This window comes from Podarcis gaigeae, assembly GCF_964106915.1.
Source record: "Podarcis gaigeae genome assembly, chromosome: 17".
Classification (NCBI taxonomy): Eukaryota; Metazoa; Chordata; class Lepidosauria; order Squamata; family Lacertidae; genus Podarcis; species Podarcis gaigeae.
This window is the reverse complement of record NC_139694.1, coordinates 33,606,554-33,626,420: the sequence shown is the minus strand read 5'-3', so window position 1 is coordinate 33,626,420 and position 19,867 is coordinate 33,606,554. Positions and strand designations below refer to the sequence as shown.

General features: G+C 45.0%; 1 protein-coding gene across 2 annotated transcripts in view; it reads left to right on the top strand.

The window, feature by feature from the left end:
• The window catches only part of TRIP10 (thyroid hormone receptor interactor 10), an 83,946-nt gene that overhangs the window by 29,378 nt on the left and 34,701 nt on the right, over nucleotides 1-19,867 (top strand). For both annotated transcript variants that reach the window (XM_083719050.1, XM_083719049.1), the window contains exon 2: nucleotides 19,059-19,174. In XM_083719050.1, coding sequence (XP_083575176.1) covers nucleotides 19,059-19,174 — 116 coding nt within the window. The remainder of the gene's footprint in view (nucleotides 1-19,058; nucleotides 19,175-19,867) is intronic.

The window sequence follows — 19,867 nt, the reverse complement described above, 5'->3', positions numbered from 1 at the left end:
CCTGCGTTCTTTTCGGCTAGCGGCTGGGGCTCCGGAATGGGTCCTGGCCACAAAACAAGGTACAGTGGTACCTCGGGTTAAGTACTTAATTTGTTCTGAGGGTCCGTTCTTAACCTGAAACTGTTCTTAACCTGAAGCACCACTTTAGCTAATGGGGCCTCCTGCTGCTGCTGCGCCGCCGGAGCACGATTTCTGTTCTTATCCTGAAGCAAAGTTCTTAACCTGAAGCACTATTTCTGGGTTAGCGGGGTGTGTAACCTGAAGCGTATGTAACCCGAGGTACCACTGTACGACTGTATCTTTATAATTTGGACAGGTTGCTGTTCAGACTCATTAGAAGTCTGTCCCTTTTGTTGCATGATCTACCACTTTAGTAAACATTTTTTGGTGTACAGAAAGGAATCGGAAAGGTGGCCAACAGTTTCCATCTGCAGTAGCCCCTTCGTTTCCGTTTGTGAGATTCGATGATTGACAGCCTTGTGATTTTTATGCTCTTGTTTGCAGCATGGGTCGATGCTTTGAGGCTGTGGCGGGTGGAGGCGATCCTCTGTTTTGCTGTGTGTGGTGAAATTCAGGCTTGCTTTGAACTTCTCCCACCCTGTTCCCAAGAAAGCATAATGAGTCACACTGTCCTGACTAATGCGTCCTGACACAATCTGGGAAAATCTCTATCCCCTCTTGTATGTTGATTTAAAAGCTCAGCACTGACCCCCTAAGATCCTGCAGAGGCCTAATGTACTCCAGTCGTTGGACTCCCAACTCCCATGTCATCAGAATCCCTTGCTTTCAGGCAGACCCTGAGCATAGGAGAGTGAGGACTGAGCACTCTTTGCAGCAGTCTCTCCCCAACCCCTTTAGAGATCGCCAGTTTCTTCAGCAGTGTGTGGTAGAGCACAAAACAGACGCCAACTCAGGCAGGGACTACTCCATCATGCAGCAATGAAGGTGAGGTAAATGGTTCTACAGTGGTACCTTCGTTTAAGAACAACCCTGTTTATGAACGATTCGGGTTACGAGCATCCACAAAACCAGAAGTTTACCTCAGTCTATGAACTTTACCTCGGTCTAAGAACAGAAAGCGAACGGTGCAAGTGCACCGGCGGCGGGAGGTCTCATTAGGGAAAGAAAGCATGTTTCGGTTTAAGAACGGACTTCCAGAACGGATTAAGTGAACAGGATCCGTACTGGAGCCCCGTTCGCATCCTGAAGCGAACGTAAGGCGCGACTGCACATGCGTGGATCACGTTTCGTCGCTTCCGCATGGCGCCATTTTGAGTGTCTGCGCATCCGCGAGCGGCGAAACCCAGAAGTAACGCACTCCGTTAATTCTGGGTTGCCACGGAGCGCAACCCGAAAATATTTAAGCTTGAAGCGTATTCATCCCGAGGTATGACTGTACCTGCTTTTAGGTTTTTTTTAGAAAGACCCAAGGTTAAAGGGATTGGTGTGGGGTGGGCTCCCCAAGAAGGCCTCACCCACCAACTGATGTCACCAGCTGATAAATGGTTGAGCGTGGTTTGGGGGAAATGGCCTCAGCAGCCAAACTGGACCCCCCGAACTGGCCTGTCTCCCAGGGGTTCCCTACATGTACTTTAAAGTACCCCAGTTGCAAGCTTCAAGAAAACCAGCCAGCCAACTTCTGCAATGAGGAAGAGTTTGTTCCATTGCCCATGTGTGTCATCCGACAGTGAAGTGTGTAGGCAGACAGACAGACACAGAGCAAGCTCTCACTCTGCCTCCTTGCCCAGGAAGAGTTTTGTTTTTTTAACTGCCTTTTAATGATACAGCACAATTAGCTTTCTAAGGCAGACTGCCTCACCCTGCTTAATTGTAAGGCTGGCCTTGTGACAGAGGTTAGGGAATAGTGGCTTGCTTAAGGTTGTTTAGTGAGTTAAATAGTTGAAATGAACCTTGAATGGGGAGCTTGCAGAGGAGGGAAAGCTGTTGCTGCATCTCTTTGTAGGTAACATACAGGTTGCATTTGATTGTCGTGATAAGTCATGATTTATCATGATGGCATCAGACCTAGGTAGGCCTCTGGTTTGCGTAGGCTGGATCTAGACACATCAGAAAAGCTTTTCAGGAAAACGTGTTGTAAACCACATAGTGGGAAATCACGTTGGCGAAAGACGGAACTCCACAGCGCCATCTGGTGCCACAGTGTTGTAACACATATAAAACACTTTTTCTTTACTATTGTAGCTGAGTCCATGGTCTGCCCGCCCTAGTTTGACTATGAGCAGGAGATTGGAAGCTTTCACTGCTATTTTTGACAATTTAGCATTTACACCTATCTCTAAACCATGCTTATTTAAAAATACCATTTCTTTGAAACAAGTAAACTTTATTTCCCATTGTTTGATTTGTTTCAAATGAACAGCAGTTAAAATGAACTACTGTTTTCTGGGTTTGTGTGAAATTGCAAGCCGCATTTACCATTTGCTTCCATTCTTTTTTATTTTTTACTTTCAAGCTACTCCTTGGAGCCACACCACAAAAGGAAGGGAGAGTGGAGGAATGCATGAACCCAAGGATCATTCTTGTCACAACAAACCAGGGTTTATCATGACATCTGAATACAGTCATTGAACCAGTTCACTTGGATAGATCTCTTTTCTCTGAACCCCTATTTTTGATGATGAATGGACAATTTTCAAACTTGTGTCATCAGTTACATCTACGTTTCATTGAAATGGTCAACTTGTTTGTTAAATTCCCCTGAGCCCCACCTGCAGTCTGAATTAGGGTGGCCCAAACACAGGTTTGCCCGTACCACCTCAGTGAGGCCACAATCTAGTACAGTGGTACCTCGGGTTAAGTACTTAATTCGTTCCAGAGGTCCGTTCTTAACCTGAAACTGTTCTTAACCTGAAGCACCACTTTAGCTAATGGGGCCTCCTGCTATCGCTGCGCTGCCAGAGCCCGATTTCTGTTCTTATCCTGAAGCAAAGTTCTTAACCTGAAACACCATTTCTGGGTTAGCGAAGTGTATGTAGCCTGAAGCATATGTAACCAGAAGCGTATGTAACCCGAGGTACCACTGTAATAGGTATAGTTTTCTTGCTTTGTGCTGTGAGGCCACAATGGCAACTCCAGCCCTGGTCTTCTCAGTGTGCCTTTCCAAATGCTTGACATGGCTTGGTTTTTAATTTTTATTTATTTATTGGGGAATGAGTACGTTCCCAACCTCACCCTGCAGCCAGGCATATATATCTGCCATCTTTGTCGTGGGAGTTGTCAAATTGGCCTTTTCTTCTCTTAACTGGGAAAACCTGGCTGGCTGCATTCTCCACAGCCTGCACTCAAAGAAAAAGGAAAAGGGATGCATGTTTGTCTCTGCAAACACTGCCGGCTAAAGCAAATCCAGTTTGTGTCTCTGGTGTGGCTACTAACACACTTCTGGAGGGTAATGGAGAAACAAGGATTCATGGCTTTGCTAGAACCACATAACCCACGCAGGGCGGGGGAAATACAACCCCCTGAAGCTGCAGCTAGTGTGCTAGTCGTCATCTCCACAATCCAGAGGAAATGACTGCAGGTAGGACTGAGCCTTATGCTCAGCTATGATGAGCTCATGAAGCCACAAACCTGACATATCAGAAGCACCGAGGCCTCCTCCATCATGTTGCATGGTGAAACTAATATATGAGATAGACTCATGACATGCAAAGCGAGATATATCAAGCCTTTATTTGTTATAATTGTGATGATCATGGCGTACAGCTGATGAAAACCCCAAATTAACAATCTCAGAAAATTAGAATATTAAAATCATCAAGGATTGCAAATAGAGCAATATTGGACCTCTCAGAAGCATACATATGTACTCAGTACTTGGTTTGGGCCCCTTTTGCATCAATTATTGCCTCAATGCGGCGTGGCATGGATACTATCTGCCTGTGGCACTGCTGAGGTATTATGGAAGACCAGGATGTTTCAATAGCAGCCTTCAGCTCTTCTGCATTGCTCGGTCTCATGTTTCTCATCTTTCTCTTGGCAATGCCCCATAGATTCTCTATGGGGTTCAGGTCAGGCAAGTTTGCTGGCCAATCAAGCGCAGTAATCCCATGGGCATTGAACCAGGTTTTGGTACTTTTGGCAGTGTGGGCAGGTGCCAAAGTCCTGCTGGAAAATGAAGTCAGCATCCCCATAAAGCTCGTCTGTGGAAGGAAGCATGAAGTGCTCCAAAATCTCCTGGTAGACGGTTGCGTTGACCCTGGACTTAATGAAGCACAGTGGACCAACACCAGCTGATGACATGGCTCCCCAAATCAACACAGACTGTGGAAACTTCACACTGGACTTCAAGCATCTGGCATTGTTTGCCTCCCCATTCTTCCTCAAGATTCTTGGTCCTTGGTTTCCAAATGAGATGCAAAAGCTGCTCATCAGAAAAGAGATTTGGGGAGCCATGTCATCAGCTGGTTTTGGTCCACTGTTGCCGAACCCTGTTCTATTCTTTCATCCAAGACGGTGCAAGAGAGAGTAGCTTTCCTCAACCATCTGGTGCATTCACAACCAAGGTAAGACTTGAACTGAAGACTTTCTGCCGCCAGCTCAAATGCTTAAGCATGCTGCTGCTCTCTTTCCATCAGTAGCGTACGTGGGGATTAGGTTGCTGCATTTGTGACGCTGGGTAATGGAGGTTTATAGGCACAAGCAAGGAGAAGATTAAGGCTGCAGGAACTTGCACAGATTACTAAGGTTTGTTTAGGACAGTGCATGAAGGACATGCAGCCCGTGTTGAAGGTGATCAGTACAGGGTTAGGTGGTCTGTAAACTGCTGGGGTCACTAGCAAGCTGTTGGAACCGTGCTATGTCTGAAAGCTTTGCCTGTAGCTGTCTTGCCATGTTTATTAATCAGTTGCTTTTGCTGCAACAGAGGAGAATTGTGGGTGAGGGTAATGAAAGCTTAATTATCTGAGTGGGATCTAAGCCAGAAAAATCTGTACCACAGGGATTTCTTGAGACCACTGTGGTGGAAAAGAAAAAAAGAAAAGAAAAATCCAGGCACGTGATTTGGATGTACCTGATCTTAAATATGTTGTAGATTAACTATTTTTAATGCTTTTTCCTGGTTTTAAATGTTTCAATTTTTATTTTATGATATATGCATGCTTCCTAGAGAGAATCATTAGGGAGGAAAAAATGGCACTAATCTGAAACCACCTCCCCCCCCCCCGATTATCTTGATAATTACATTTAATGAAACAAATGTGCTTTAGAAATGGACATTTTTGGGGGGTGGGATATAGCAGTTGAAAATTTTGTGCCCCAGGTCACCAGTTATAGTACAGTAACCTCATTTATAATGCTTTCTGACTGGGGTTGAATAGGCAGTGACTTCTAGATTGTAATAATTGGGTGGGGTTTGTGGGGAAGGAGAGTTTAACCTATGGGTAGGCAAACTAAGGCCCGGGGGCCGGATCCGGCCCAATCGCCTTCTAAATCCGGCCTGCGGACGGTCTGGGAATCAGGATGTTTTTACATGAGTAGAATGTGTGCTTTTATTTAAAATGCATCTCTGGCTTATTTGTGGGGCATAGGAATTCGTTCATATTTTTTTTCAAAATATAGTCCGGCCCCCCAGAAGATCTGAGGGAGAGTGAACCGGCCCCCTGCTGAAAAGATTTGCTGACCCCTGGTTTAACCGTTAACTAGAGATTAGATCATGTCACGCTGGCCACATGACCCGGAAGTGTCTCCAGACAGCGCTGGCCCCTGGCCTCTTGAGTGAGATGGGCGCACAACCCCAGAGTCTGGCAAGACTGGCCCGTACGGGCAGGGGTACCTTTACCTTTACCTTTAGAGATTAGATCTGCAGTGTTGCCTTAGTTATCTGCAAGCATTGCTGAGGACAGAGGACCCACCCTCAGTGTCAGGAGTGGAGATAGGTGAGAATCGGCCATTGTCTTTGCTTCTTGCCGAGTTCTGTTCTGTTGCCTCGTGCTCATTTTTGTGAGAGGCTTGACAAGGGTGTGTGACAAGTTTCAAGCATGTATTCTTCGTATGCATTATACCTTACCAACTTTGCGTGGAAGGCCAGTCATTATTTCAGGGTTGTAGTTGGGCGGCTGAGGAAATGCTGGCTTGCCTGAGTTGAAACTTGAGCTGAAAGTCTGACTGGCTTGTTTTCCGTCAAACGGTCCCCTCAGCCTCCTGGATGGTCCAGAGCTTAGAGTTAGAATGTGCACATGAGGTCCTTCGCTCATTCCCTATTGTAGAATTGTAGAGTTGGAAGGGACCACAAAGCCCTCTAGCCCGACCCCCTGCAATGCAGGACTCAAGCCCCAAACCCTGAGGTTAAGAGTCTCACTCTCTACAGACTGAGCCCCATGATTTCTGGTCATGTCCACTTAAAAGTTCTCAGGCAGCAGATCTAGGGAAGGGTTCTGCCTGAAGGATGAGAGCCCTCATGCCAGCCACTGCCAATGACGCTGGGCTGGATGGACTATTAGGTAAGGTAAAGGTAAAGGACGGTTAAGTTCAGTCAAAGGTGACTATGGGGTGCAGCTCATCTCGCTTTTAGGCCGAGGGAGCCGGTGTTTGTCCATACAGCTTTCTGGGTCATGTGGCCAGCATGACTAAACCGCTTCTGGGGCAAGGAACACCATGATGGAAGCCAGAGTGCACTGAAACGCCATTTACCTTCCCACCGCAGTGGTACCTATTTATCTACTTGCACTAGTGTGCTTTCAAACTGCTAGGTTGGCAGAAGCTGGGACAGAGCAACGGGAGCTCACCCTGTCGCAGGGATTCAAACCTTTTGATCGCCAAGTCCAAGAGGCTCAGTGGTTTAGACCACAGGGCTACCTCATCCCATTCCCTGTGTAAGGGAGTGTGATGCTTTTAGATACGCATGTTCTTACCCCATAAAGTTCAAACTGCTGGTGGCCAGTGAGCATCTGTGCCTTGATTTCCTGGGCAGCGGGGCTCCAGCTCTCTCGATCCATATGTTCTCTATCTATCCCCAGAACAAGCTCCAAGGCTGGTTGCAGTCCATTTACAAGGCCTCCATGATAGGGTTTATTCTTGGTAAACATCCTCCGAGCTGTTTTCCCTCCTAATGTTGCTGTGAGTGGGAGGATCGGCATTTCCTCTTGTAATCCCCCCATAGGATCTGAGCTCTGGGAGGATCCCAGTCTGAAACTTGGTCTCAGCCAAACTCCCATTCGTTGGCCAGCCAGCCAGCCAGCCATTCTTCCTGCCAGATGTCCTGTTCCCTGGAAGCAACAGCTTGTTCTCGGCATCGAGATTTTGTGCTGTTGGCCAGTGGCTCCGACACTTTTAAGTTTGCGTAAGCTGGTGGGCTCCTGGGCCCCTATCAGGTTTAGATCACTGCTTTGCTCTTTCAGCAGTGATCCTCAATTCTTCCTGTCCACTTACAGTCTTTCCCCACCTCTACAAATATAATTCTGGGCAATGGGTAGCTGTGGTGGACCATTATATTATATCCTGCTAATGAGACTTTGCATACTGTTGCAGCTAACAGTGTGACCTGGGAAGGACTTAGTTGAAATCTCTTTTCAGCAACAAACTTTCAGGTGATTTTGAGGAAACGACATTTCTTTCCCCTGGCGCCTTCATATGCAGTATGGACAAAAAATACTGACCGGCTTTAAAAGGATGTCTTAAGGGTTATTTGGATAAAATGTGGTTAGCCGTTTATTGCCTAGTATAATTATCCTGATGACATATTGAAAGTACTGGTTTCTTGTACTGTACTTGAATGATCAAAGTGGAAGTATATCTTGAGAAACCATCTTTCATTTTAGCAAGGCTGTGGAATGAAGGAGTGCAAGGCATTTGCCCCTTGAGAACCTCTGTGAAGTACCTGGAGAGAACTTGCTCACTGCTCCCAGTATGTTGCAGAAATGTTTTTTTAGACAGAAGATCTGCTCAGTAGAAGCCTTTGTTGTTGTTTAGTCGCTTAGTCGTGTCCGACTCTTCGTGACCCCCTGGACCAGAGCATGCCAGGCCCTCCTGTCTTCCACTGCCTCCCGCAGTTTGGTCAAACTCATGCTGGTAGCTTCGAGAACACTGTCCAACCATCTCGTCCTCTGTCGTCCCCTTCTCCTTGTGCCCTCCATCTTTCCCAACATCAGGGTCTTTTCCAGGGAGTCTTCTCCTCTCATGAGGTGGCCAAAGTATTGGAGCCTCAGCTTCAGGATCTGTCCTTCCAGTGAGCACTCAGGGCTGATTTCCTTCAGAATGGATAGGTTTGATCTTCTTGCAGTCCATGGGACTCTCAAGAGTCTCCTCCAGCACCATAGAAGCCTTAGGTAGTTATATTCCTTTGCTTTCATCTCTGTTGCTTGGGGAGTTCTTGCAAGTGTAGAGATAAACACTTGGTTCTCCTGACTTTTAGCCCTGCAGTTCAGTACTTAGGAGACCACGTAGGAAGTGGTTCCACGTAGGATGCCAGAGTAGGTGTGCTGCCTCAAAGAAAAGAGGACATTTCCAAACCGTTCTGCCTCCTTAGGGGTAGCTCTTTCCATGCTGACTTAACTAGCAGTGTCTTCGACTGAACTGCCTAGACTGGTAGCTGCTTGGACTGCCTAGTTTGTTCCATAGTCACGGTAATCTGTATTTTAGAAAGCCTAGCTGGTGAGATGACGCAAAAGAACTCTCCTGCTGCTTGACAAACGTCCATCTGGTTTCCATCTGATAACAGCAAGGGAGGAGAGTATCTGTCATGATATGAGTCTCCTTCCCGAGTCTGTTGAAGTCTCTGCTTTATTGTCCTGGGAAGGTGGTCATGGACATTAAAGAGGGTGGACTTCCTTGGCATTGACTGGAAGTGCAGTGAGCAAGTTCTCTCCGGGTGGAGGTTCCAACCTACGTACTTGTGAGGCTGAGAGCACTGGGAGAACTGCTTGGCTGTCGAGGATGATAAGTCATTTGTTAGGAAAGGGCAATCCTTCTGTGCATTGGGATGTTGCAATAGCAAGTTCTGCAACACAGGAATCTCTTCAGTGCGGAAGCTGCTTCCATGGCTTATGCAACTTCTTAAATGTAATAATAATAATAATATTTTATTTATACCCCGCCCTTCCCAGTTCAAAAACCGGGCTCAAGGCGGCTAACAACAAATTTAAAACACAATTATAAAAGCAGCATAAAATACAGTATAAAAACATGAATAACAATAAAATTCAAAAATCAATTTAGGAGAAATAAGCATTAGATAATCCCCAGGGCTAGCTGGCTGAATTAGTCCTATTTGGGTCAGCGAGACCAGGGGAAAATTAGCTGTGGGGTCTCAGAGCGGGTAGCATTTCTCTCCTACATGACTGCAAGGCACACAGAAGTAAAATATACCCTGGATGCCCTCTAGGCTGCGTTTTCGGAAGCAGAACTTTTTTTCTGGAGACCTGCACTCGCCGCAGACACTGTGGAGCTGCTACTTCTAGTGGCAGTGAGGGGTTTTTGGTCAGAGTCTGCTTAAATTTCTCAAGGGTTCCCTTGCTCTCTGTAACGTGTTTCGTTTGAACTTGATGTTCAGCCATCCCTCACTAACTTTGCAAAGCTCCTGGTTCCCGTGGTGTGTTTATTCCCATCTCAACCAAGGCTGCAAGCTTCTAACGTGTCTTCTAAGTTTATCTCCCACATCGCACAGAGAGAACAGCATGACTTGGTTCAGAAACTTCCAAAATATAATAATCGCTTCAGTAGCTTACACCTGAAGACCAAACTAGATGTGACATTTTTGTTCAGGCAAGCCTTCCCAAGATATGTGGGTTTATGAAATAAATAAAAATAAACCTTCCCCCCCCCCCCCGAATGCACCTGGGCCCTTACGCAGTGTTGTAAAAGGATGTTGACATTTTTGCTGACTCCAAAACTGTTCTTCACTCTATCTCTTGCCTGCCTCAATGCCTACTGCATTTTGACAAAGAAGCCACGTCAGGAATGTTTTTGTTTGTTTCACAGTTCATGCTAAGGTTTTTTCCCTGCGTAAATCCACCAAATCTAAGCAGAGTTTTTCCTGCTTCATGAAAACGTGGAGAAATTCTGAGCCTACGCGTATGTAATGTAGGGACTTTTGGGGAAATTTCAGCTTCAAGAACTTTTCCCTTTGTCTGCAGCAGAATGAAGTCTGAAGGGACAAAGTCCATTCTAAGGCAGATTAGCTTTTCAGCTTGTTCCCTTTAAGAGTGAATATTAGCAAGCCCTTTGCTGCTTTGGGAATGATTATCATTATTATATATTTATAACCGGCCTTTATCCCTGAGAAGACTCAAGGGGGCATACAGGGGAAAACCAAGGATCGCTAAAAACATAGGAGGGAGAAATCATTGGAAAGCAATTAAACGTTAATAGAATCAAAACTGTATGCAAATATGAGATCTGTTTAAAACATACATATAATTACAATAGAAACAGCACAGCACCGGCCCTTTCATTAAAAGCAGCCAGTTCCCCCAAACCAGCTGCTAGACGGCTCACAATTATACCGCCCCTTGGAGTTTGGAAGGCTGTGCTTCGCAATACATTGCCAGCTCAATTATTTTGAAATGGTTCTTACGACGTGGCCCACAAACTGGTGTTGGGTGTGTCCACTCACACTTGCAAACATATTATAAGCAGAAATCCTTCCTCGGGGCCTTCAGCAAAGAGACATTGACCATGCTTTCTTGAAATTTCCTACTGCAACAGTGAGGACTAGAAATATACTTTATATTTGAAGTGTAATCTGGCATCCTATGAAAGCTCAGTTCCTTACGTCATGACATACAGAATTGAAAGGGAGCAGTATGTACTCTGGAATTCTTACTTCAAAGCTTGCTGGCTCTCTCTGTCTCTTTCTTTCCCCATCCATCCGGCTTGGAGAGTGGAGATGAGAAAACCGCAGTCTCCAGAGTACGCATACAGAAATCTCAGTTACAGTGGTACCTTGGGTTACATACACTTCAGGTTACAGACTCCGCTAACCCAGAAATGTTACCTTGGGTTAAGAACTTTGCTTCAGGGTGAGAACAGAAATTGTGTGGTGGCAGCAGCAGCGGGAGGCCCCATTAGCTAAAGTGGTGCTTCAGGTTAAGAACAGTTTCAGGTTAAGAACAGACCTCCAGAACGAATTAAGTACTTAACCCGAGGTACCACTGTAGTTAGTTAGTTAGTTAGTTAGTCAGTCAGTTAGTTTCTCTCTCTCTCTCTCTCTCTCTCTCTCTCTCTCTCTTTCTCTTGTGTGTAAGTGGAACCCATTGAATACCACTTGCTTGGTAAGGTTCATGAGTTCTTTTAACTTTCCCACTGTGTGACCTTGAACAAGACCACATCCCCACTCCTGTGATTATAGCATCTTCCTGGAGTCTTTCCTGGAGATTTCATGGGCCAAAAAGCTTGCAAAGTATTTTGAGTGCTTTGGGACGGAAGAGATCTAAGAGCCAAGTATTGACTTGCTGTCGGTCCACTGTGTGGCCTTATATCAGCTCTGTTAAGGCTAGGATGTGGGCTGATAAACAAGGCAGAGACATTATCTCTGTCTCTTTGTACTCCGACCTTGATATCTGCATAGCACCAAACCAGGCTTGTTTTATTCCTGGAAAATGTTATTGCATCATAGAATTGTAGAGTTGGAAGGAACTCTGAAGATCATTTAGTCCAACCCCCTGAAATGCAGGAATCTCAGCTAAAACATCTATGGCACCCTCTGCCTTAAGATACATTTAACCCCCCCACACATTTGTGTGATGTTTTAATTCCAAGAATCATTCCTGATTCTGATCCTACCTGTGAGATTCGGATGTTGGATGGCTGTGTTTGACCCAACAGCAGAAAGATTAAAAGAGAAGGCAAAATAATTATTTCTATTTTACAGTATCTGACATGCAGTCAGAACCTTAGCTACAGAGTCTTGAGGTGGGTCTAGTCTCCTTCAGGGTATTTTGGGCTCTTCCCTTAATGTTAGATTTACACTATTATTAAGATTTTTTAAAAAAATATGCCTTTGTATCCAAAGACATCTCTTATGCAAAGAGAGATGGCAAAGTATGCAGGCAGTGTTCTGCTTGTGTAGTCAGAAGCAAATCTGTCTGGTGTTCTGGCCAATGCGTGTAATGCCTGACAGACACATTAAAAAATATGTCGTTAGAATAATGTAATTAACTTACAGCACACAATCCTTTAAAAAAAAAAACATTTTTATTTACATTTATAATACAGAAACGAAACACACATCCCTTTCCCTCCACCCACCAATTATACAACTTTCGTACCAGTAACGACATACAGTACAACTAAATACCTAGCGACTCCCCTTTTACCCTTTTCATAATTTCTTTACTTTTCTACTAAATCTCATATTCCAGATTTTTAACCTTCAAATTTCTTCCTCTGTTAATTTCTATTTGCTCCTGTTCCACTGGATTTACTCAAGAAAGACCTGCTAGGTTATTTACTTGTTTATACCGGTTCTTAAAATATTCAGTGAACTTTTTACAGTCCTCCTTATATTCTTTTTGCATCGTTTTCTCTTATCCTATTCACTATACCTGCCAATTCAGCATATTCAAGCATTGTAAACTGCCATTCTTCCTTAGTGGATACCATACTCATTCTCCACCTTTGTACGGCACACAATCCTAGGTGTGTTTAGTAAGTGTGGTTTGGATTGCAGCGTTAGACCATTTGTGTTAAGTTGTGGGTGAACATATCAGACGACACAGCGATTCTTCAAACAGGCCAGAACAAAACTGAACTGAAGGGTTCAGTCAGCCTGCTTATATAGAGCTCCAGTACAACGTAACTGTAACAATTTTCTAAAACTATCCAATCACTGAACGTCACTTATTTGCATAACTATCTACAGTATCCCCCTACTGGCCCAGGGTGAGAACTTCAGTACATAACAGTTTGTATTTAGCACCTTTCAGTTCGGGGTAGATTTGAGACATCTTGCTGCAAAGTTTGTGCCTAAAGGTCCGCTTGCAATTTATATACAGATCAGCAGAGGACTTTGCTGAAGTTCTTTTGAGTTCCTGCTTAGCATTTCTAAACCTTAGAGCATGCAGGGCTGGCTTTCCCAATAACATGGCTTGCTTGGAGTGCAGAATTCAGCAGTTGCCAATTTTCTCCTGCCAACCTCCATCTCTTCTGAAGTTAAGCCTGTTATTTGAATCTGCATTTTGCTTGGGACTTCCCCCCTCTCTATTCGGTAGGCAGAGCCAAGGTCTGAGTGGCTGACTCAAGGAATCAGCATGAAAGTTGTTAAAATGATTTGCTTTGGCCCTTGCTGGGATTGTTTTTTCTTTTCCAGTGGCCAAAATATTATCTTGCTGTTGACCTCTTCTCTTGACCTAGAAGATGTCATTGCATGACAGCCCGTTGCTTTTTGGCGTTTGGCATATTCAGCGCTCATGTGCTTGGGTCAGACATGGAGCTGCCTCAGAAAATAGCATCCCTGAGTTGAGTTCTTCCCTGTTGTCACTTTTACCTTGTGTTATGACATCTGCTTGTGTGTTTCCCCACTGGCAATGCACAATGCAACCAGGTAAATTGTTCCCTATACAGTGGACGCTCAGGTTGCGAATGTGATCCATGTGGGATGCATGTTCGGAACCTGCAGTGGCACCTCTGTGCATGCCTGGGTTGCGATTCGGCACTTATGCGCAAAGCGCGATTTAGTGCTTTCTGTGCATGCGCGACTGCCAAAACCCGGAAGTAACCCATTCGGGTTTCGGCGGTCTGTAACCTGAAAAAACATAACCTGAAGCATCTGTAACTTGAGATATGACTATATTGTGGAGGGAAAGAAAGAAAACTCAACACAGAGTTTCTCTTTTCAGTAGTAGCCTTGTGTCAATCTGAATCTAGTCCTATGCTTAGAATACTTGTAGTCTTTTCGGTAAGAAAGAGAGGGTAGGACTCAGCGAATACTGCTGAGGCTCTCCTAAAATGTTTGTGGGAATTAATGTTTTGTGGTTTCGTTTATCCGATTGCTTTGTGTGCTTTATTTTGAGCACTCGGAGAGAGGGGAGGAAGACAGCAAACCACACAAAGCATTTCCCTCCCCAGTTGGCAAAGCTCATTTGACATTAGCATGAAACCCAGTAAGGTGGAAGGCTAGCTAGCCCGACAGATGCAGCAGGCGTCTTCTCTAATAACCTTTAAACACTTGCCGAAAAGTTTTCTATTCAGGGAAATTAAGAAAATCAGTTTCCGTGGTAGCTGGTTTGTAATTTTAAATCTTTATGCGGTTTTTATTGTGCATGGATAAAAACTGCTTTGATATTTGGTTTTATGAGATTACAGCATACAGGTATTTTTATAAATAAAGAAATACACTGACACTGAGTAGAGATGGCGGGGGTGGCCCAATTTACACTTCCCAAGACCATAAACAGCTATTCTTTGAAATTTGCACTTCTCCAAATTTTGGGATGCAGTTCTCCAACCAAAATGCATGTATTAAAATGCTTATATTGGGGGGAAAGTGCCCAAAAATGAAAATGTGCTTTGGTGACAGTAACATGCAAAATGCACTCTATTAGAGAAAATGGATTGAAAAATTGACTGTTAGGGGAAATGTACACTAAAATGCTGGCAAATTTTGTGAGGGCTTTTAAAAAAAAAATCGCAAAGTGCAATTAAACTTGCATACTGATGAGGAAATTTGTTGAAGTGAATTTAAGATTGGGAAGATGAGAAACTGAGGGATTTACAGATCCATCTATTCCTAACACTAATAACAGACTATGTGGAACATCTGTGAGGACTGGAATAAACTCCAAATCTAGCCTGTTGCCCCTGTGTTTGTGACCCACTGTGGATTTAAAGCAGGGTACTCTTAACTACACTAGATAATGTGATGTAATTAAACTTTTGGAAGCAGAACACCAGGTAGTTTAGTTACATAAGCAGTATATTCAGAGAAGATTTCAGACAGTATTAACTTTCTTTTCATCCCCCAGCATGCATGCATGCATAAAAATAAAAGTTGCTTAGCTACGGTGCTGGAAAACTTCCTCAAATCTACAGCAACTGCAAGTAGGATTTTAAAACAGGATTCCACGTTGAAGAAGTTACAAATGGCTAACTGGCTTTGCTGGGGTCTGGGCTGAAGAAAAACCCCAATTGCTTTTAAACCTTGCTGAAAAGTTTTCTATTCAGGGAAATTAAGAAAATCAGTTTTCATAGTACCTCGTCTGTAATTTTAAATCTTTGTGTGGTTTTCACTGTGCATAGATAAAAACTGCTTTGATATTTTGTTTTATGAGATTGCAGCATACAATTTTTTTAAATAAATAAATACACTGAGTAGAGATGGCGGGGAAGGCCCAATTTACTCATCCCAAGACCATAAACATCTATTCTTTGAAATTTGCACTATGTGTTATTCGACAACCTTATGCAAAGAAGTTTCCCTTTTAAAAAAAACATTATTGATGCTTATAAATTTAAAATTTTTACTTCAAGCCCTGTTAACTGTATGGTGGTATAAAGGCTTCCAATGGACGGGCATAGCTCTACCCCAATTCACAAAATAGCAGTACTCAGATATGAGTCACGTGTAATATAGACAGCTTGTTCAAAGGTAGTAGAAAAATCCTGCTTTCTGCTTGTACAGTTCTACAGCGGTACCTAGGGTTACAGACACTTCAGGTTACAGACTCCGCTAACACGGAAGTAGTACCTTGGGTTAAGAACTTTAACTCAGGATGAGAACAGAAATTGTGCGCTGGCAGTGCAGCGGCAGGAGGCCCCATTAGCTTAAGTGGTACCTCAGGTTAAGAACGGTTTCAGGTTAAGAACGGAACACTGGAACGAATTAAATTCGTAACCAGAGGTACCACTGTACGTTTGTTTTTGAACAGCTTAGTTCTCGAACGTTTTGGCTCCCGAACGCCACGAACCCGGAAGTGAGTGTTCCAGTTTGGGAACTATTTTTGGAAGCCGAACATCTGACAGGGCTTCCGATTGGCTGCAGGAGCTTCCTGCAGCTAATCAGAAGCCGCGCTTTGGTTTCTGAACATTTTGGAAGTCAAACAGACTTCTGGAACAGATTCCGTTCGACTTCCAAGGTACGACTGTACTGCTCCAGCCCTCACACGCCACCCATGGTCTCTGCACCATTCTCAGCACTGTGGCTCATGTCGGAGTGTTGCTGTGTGCAGCGCATGTCCAAGCTAACTTGGGGCAAGCAAGCCCATTATGATTTGCCAAACAGGCTCAAACTAGGCTTATTAAGAATATGATTAAAAGCTGCCTTTTTTGAGAAAAGCAGAGGATTACCCTTCTCCATGTCTTTTCTCCTGTGTAATACCTTCCTGTACCTTTTGTTTTGTGAACTCAGCCACATGTCCTTGGGTGGCCGCTTGCTCCCACTGTGATGGAGATTGTTGTGTCAAGGGGAGTGTACTGCCCTGACTCATTTGTTTCCCTTGCATTCAGACAAAGTTCTCATATCTGTTGTGAGCATAAATAAATACTGGCAAGGATCCAAGAGGTCGATATTCTCAGTAGATCTGGTGGTTAGTAGTTGCACGTTGAGTGAGGAGACAGACTCTGCTTATCAGGGTTCGAAATTAGCAGGGCACCAGGCGCTTTTCACGCCTGAAGATTCTCCATTTGTGAGCACCTCAAAAAGTCTGGGTGCCATTTTTTGTGCCTGGCTGACACTCAAGATTCACTGAAATGTATGTGCTTTGAAGCCTCGAAGTACAGTTGTACCTTGATTCCTGAACGCCTTGGTACTTGTGCATTTTGACTTCCGAACGCCAAAAACCCGGAAGTAAGTGTTCCGGTTTTAGAACGTTTTTCGGAAGCCACACCTTGGTTTTTGAACGTTTTGGAAATCGAGAAACAAGTACGACTGTATATGTTAAGGATAGACAATACGTTAAGGCAGTGTTTTTCAAACTTTTTTGGGCAAAGGCACACTTGTTTCATGAAAAAAATCACGAGGCACACCACCATTAGAAAATGCTAAAAAATTTAACTCTGTGCCTATATTGACTATATATAAAGTAATTCTCTTGAATAGGAATCAAATAAACACAAAGAAAGTATTTTATAATTACTTTATTACGAAATAGTAAGTAAACAGAAATATGAAAAATTATAAAATACTTTATTTTTAAATCTTTTGAATTTTTCAATTTTCCCCACGGCACACCAGGCAACATCTCGCGGCACACTAGTGTGCCGCAGAACAGTGGTTGAAAAACACTGCGTTAAGGAGTTTAACAATAAAGAATAAAATGTTTTGAAAACTGAAGTATGGTACCAATACAGTGGTACCTCAGGTTTCATACGCTTCAGGTTACAGACTCCGCTAACTCAGAAATAGTGCTTCAGGTTAAGAACTTTGCTTCAGGATGAGAACAGAAATCCTGCTCCGGCGGCACAGCAGCAGCAGGTGGTGCTTCAGGTTAAGAACAGTTCCAGGTTAGCTAAAGTGGTGCTTCAGGTTAAGAACAGTTCCAGGTTAAGAACAGACCTCCAGAACGAATTAAGTACTTAACCCGAGGTACCACTGTATTTTTATTTTCCACACCAAATTAAACATGTATTAACATTTCCTGTTAAAAATGTGATATTAACAATGTGTCACTTAAGTGAATTGCGTATTAGTTCCTGCTTATCAAAATAATAAATAATAAATAAAAAGTGTCAACTGCCCAGCCCCCCCAAAATGGCGACTAGACATTCTGTTTTGGTGCCCACAGGTCCCAAAAGCCATTTGGCTCCTAGCTTTTCTATCACAGTTTCTATCACTAACTCCTTAACTATGCAGAACCCAGGGCATCTGGAGATAGAAAGATGTGCTCCAGTTGTCCTTCTTTGTCTGCTTTCAATGGGTCTTGTACAGGGGAGATTCCTGGTGGATTTTGCCTTGTGTTAGTGTGTGTGGAGGGGGCAGTTTCTACTTCCAGACTCCAAAATGCTATGGGTTAGACCAGGCACTGGCAAACTCGGCCCTCCATATGTTTTGGGACTACAACTCCCATCATCCCTAGCTAACAGGACCAGTGGTCAGGGAGTTGTAGTCCCAGAACATCTGCAGGGCTGAGTTTGCCTATGCCTGGGTTAGACCTATGAGTAAGGCTGGCAAGGGGACACACTCATGTGGGCATCTGGGCAGAGCTACATGACTGGCACCTCATAACAGACAGGCCTACACCTGCAAGCTCACTTACCTGGTGAAATTTAGGCAGGAAGCCAAATGGATAGATCAGCGTATGGCAGATAAGCCTTGTTGCTGTTATGCAATCCCTAAGTACACATCTCTTCCTTCCTGCCCTGACAGGCTCTGCACTGTTTAACCTAGCGCTTTCTGAGTTGGTTAGTGTGTGTCTGGGCTGCGTCATTTCAGACAGTGGGTAGGGGCTTGCATGGCAGATATTTTTCCCCTTCTATACCAAAAAATAAAATTAATTTGCATAGAAAGCTAGCTTGTTGTTACCTTTATACAGTGGACCCTCCGGATACGAATTAAATTCATTCCAGGGGTCCGTACTTAACTTGAAAAGTCCGTAACTGGAGGTGCTGATTCTACACACGCACGTGGTACGGTAGAGCGCTTCTGTTCACACATGTGATGCACAGAGCACTTCTGCGCCTGAGCGCACGGCAAAACACGTGGGTTTGCCACATTCGCCACCCGAAAGTCATGTATCCAGAGCGGTACATAACTCGAGGCTCCACTGTACCTCGCTTTTTACTCCAAGGAGCTCAAGGTGGTAGACGTGGTTCCCTGCAGCGTTGCAACAAACTGATGAAGTCGGGTAGGTGGAAAAATGATGAAAGACCCAAAGCCACTCAGTCAGCATCATGTCTGAATAGAGATTTGAAACCTGGACTCACAGCTCCTAGTCTGACAGAGGAGCCAACACACCTCAGTGGCTCTGTTGGGAAAGGTTCTATCCTTGACCTGCTAGTTTTCCAGCTGCAGGGAACTTTGTGTGCGAATCCTCAGCTGCTGCCGAAAGTGGTTCAACCCGGACACGTTTTTTACCATCTAAACGCGTGTTCGGTTCCGCCTATTGGGGCCAGCACTTACACTTGCTTTCGGTGTTGTTTGGTAATGTTTCGCCTGCTCTGTTTCCCTTTAGGATCAATTTGACACAATTGAGCGCCACACTCAATGGGGCCTGGACCTGATGGACAAATACGTCAAGTTTGTGAAAGAGCGGACCGAGATCGAGCAGGCGTATGCAAAGCAGCTGAGGTAGGTATTATGCCTGGGTTATTACGAGGACGACTGAGCCTGGCAGGGAATGGCAAAGCTTGGGATGGGCCATGGGAAGGGGAAGGGATACATCGCCAACTGGTCATTATGCTTGGCATTGGAAAATAGCAGTTTGTCAGGGACAGCGGCGTAGCGTGGGTTGTCAGCACCCGGGGCAAGGCAAGTAATTTGCGCCCCCTAACCCCTAACCTGCCGCCACTGCCAGTTTCTTCTTGCTGCTGCCTGGGCTGGGGTATTTACGGTAAGGTAGCCATGGCGGCGGGTCCGTGTCAGGTGGTCTGAGGCGAGTTGCCGCTGGCGCTGCCACCCAAACAACGGCGCTTGCCTGGAGGAGGAGGAGGGCAGAGAGGCAAGGAAAATGCAACATAGCTGCAGCAGCGGCGGGGCTGTGAGGAGGGGCTGCCTGGCGCACCCTCTGCGGCGAGCGCTGAGAGCCGCTGCCTGCCGGACGCCTTCAGCCCGGACGCGCGCACAGCTTGTCGGTTCCGCGAGACATGGGGCTCTGCTACAGCCTGCGCCCGAGGATCTTCGGCGACTCCGGAGGCGGCGAGCGCGCCCCCCCCAGATGTTGCGCCCGGTGCGGCCGGCCCCCCCTGCACCCCCCACACTACGCCACTGGTCAGGGAGAGCGAGGTTTAAAAACTTGCTCCTGAGGTGCTTGATAGATTCTAG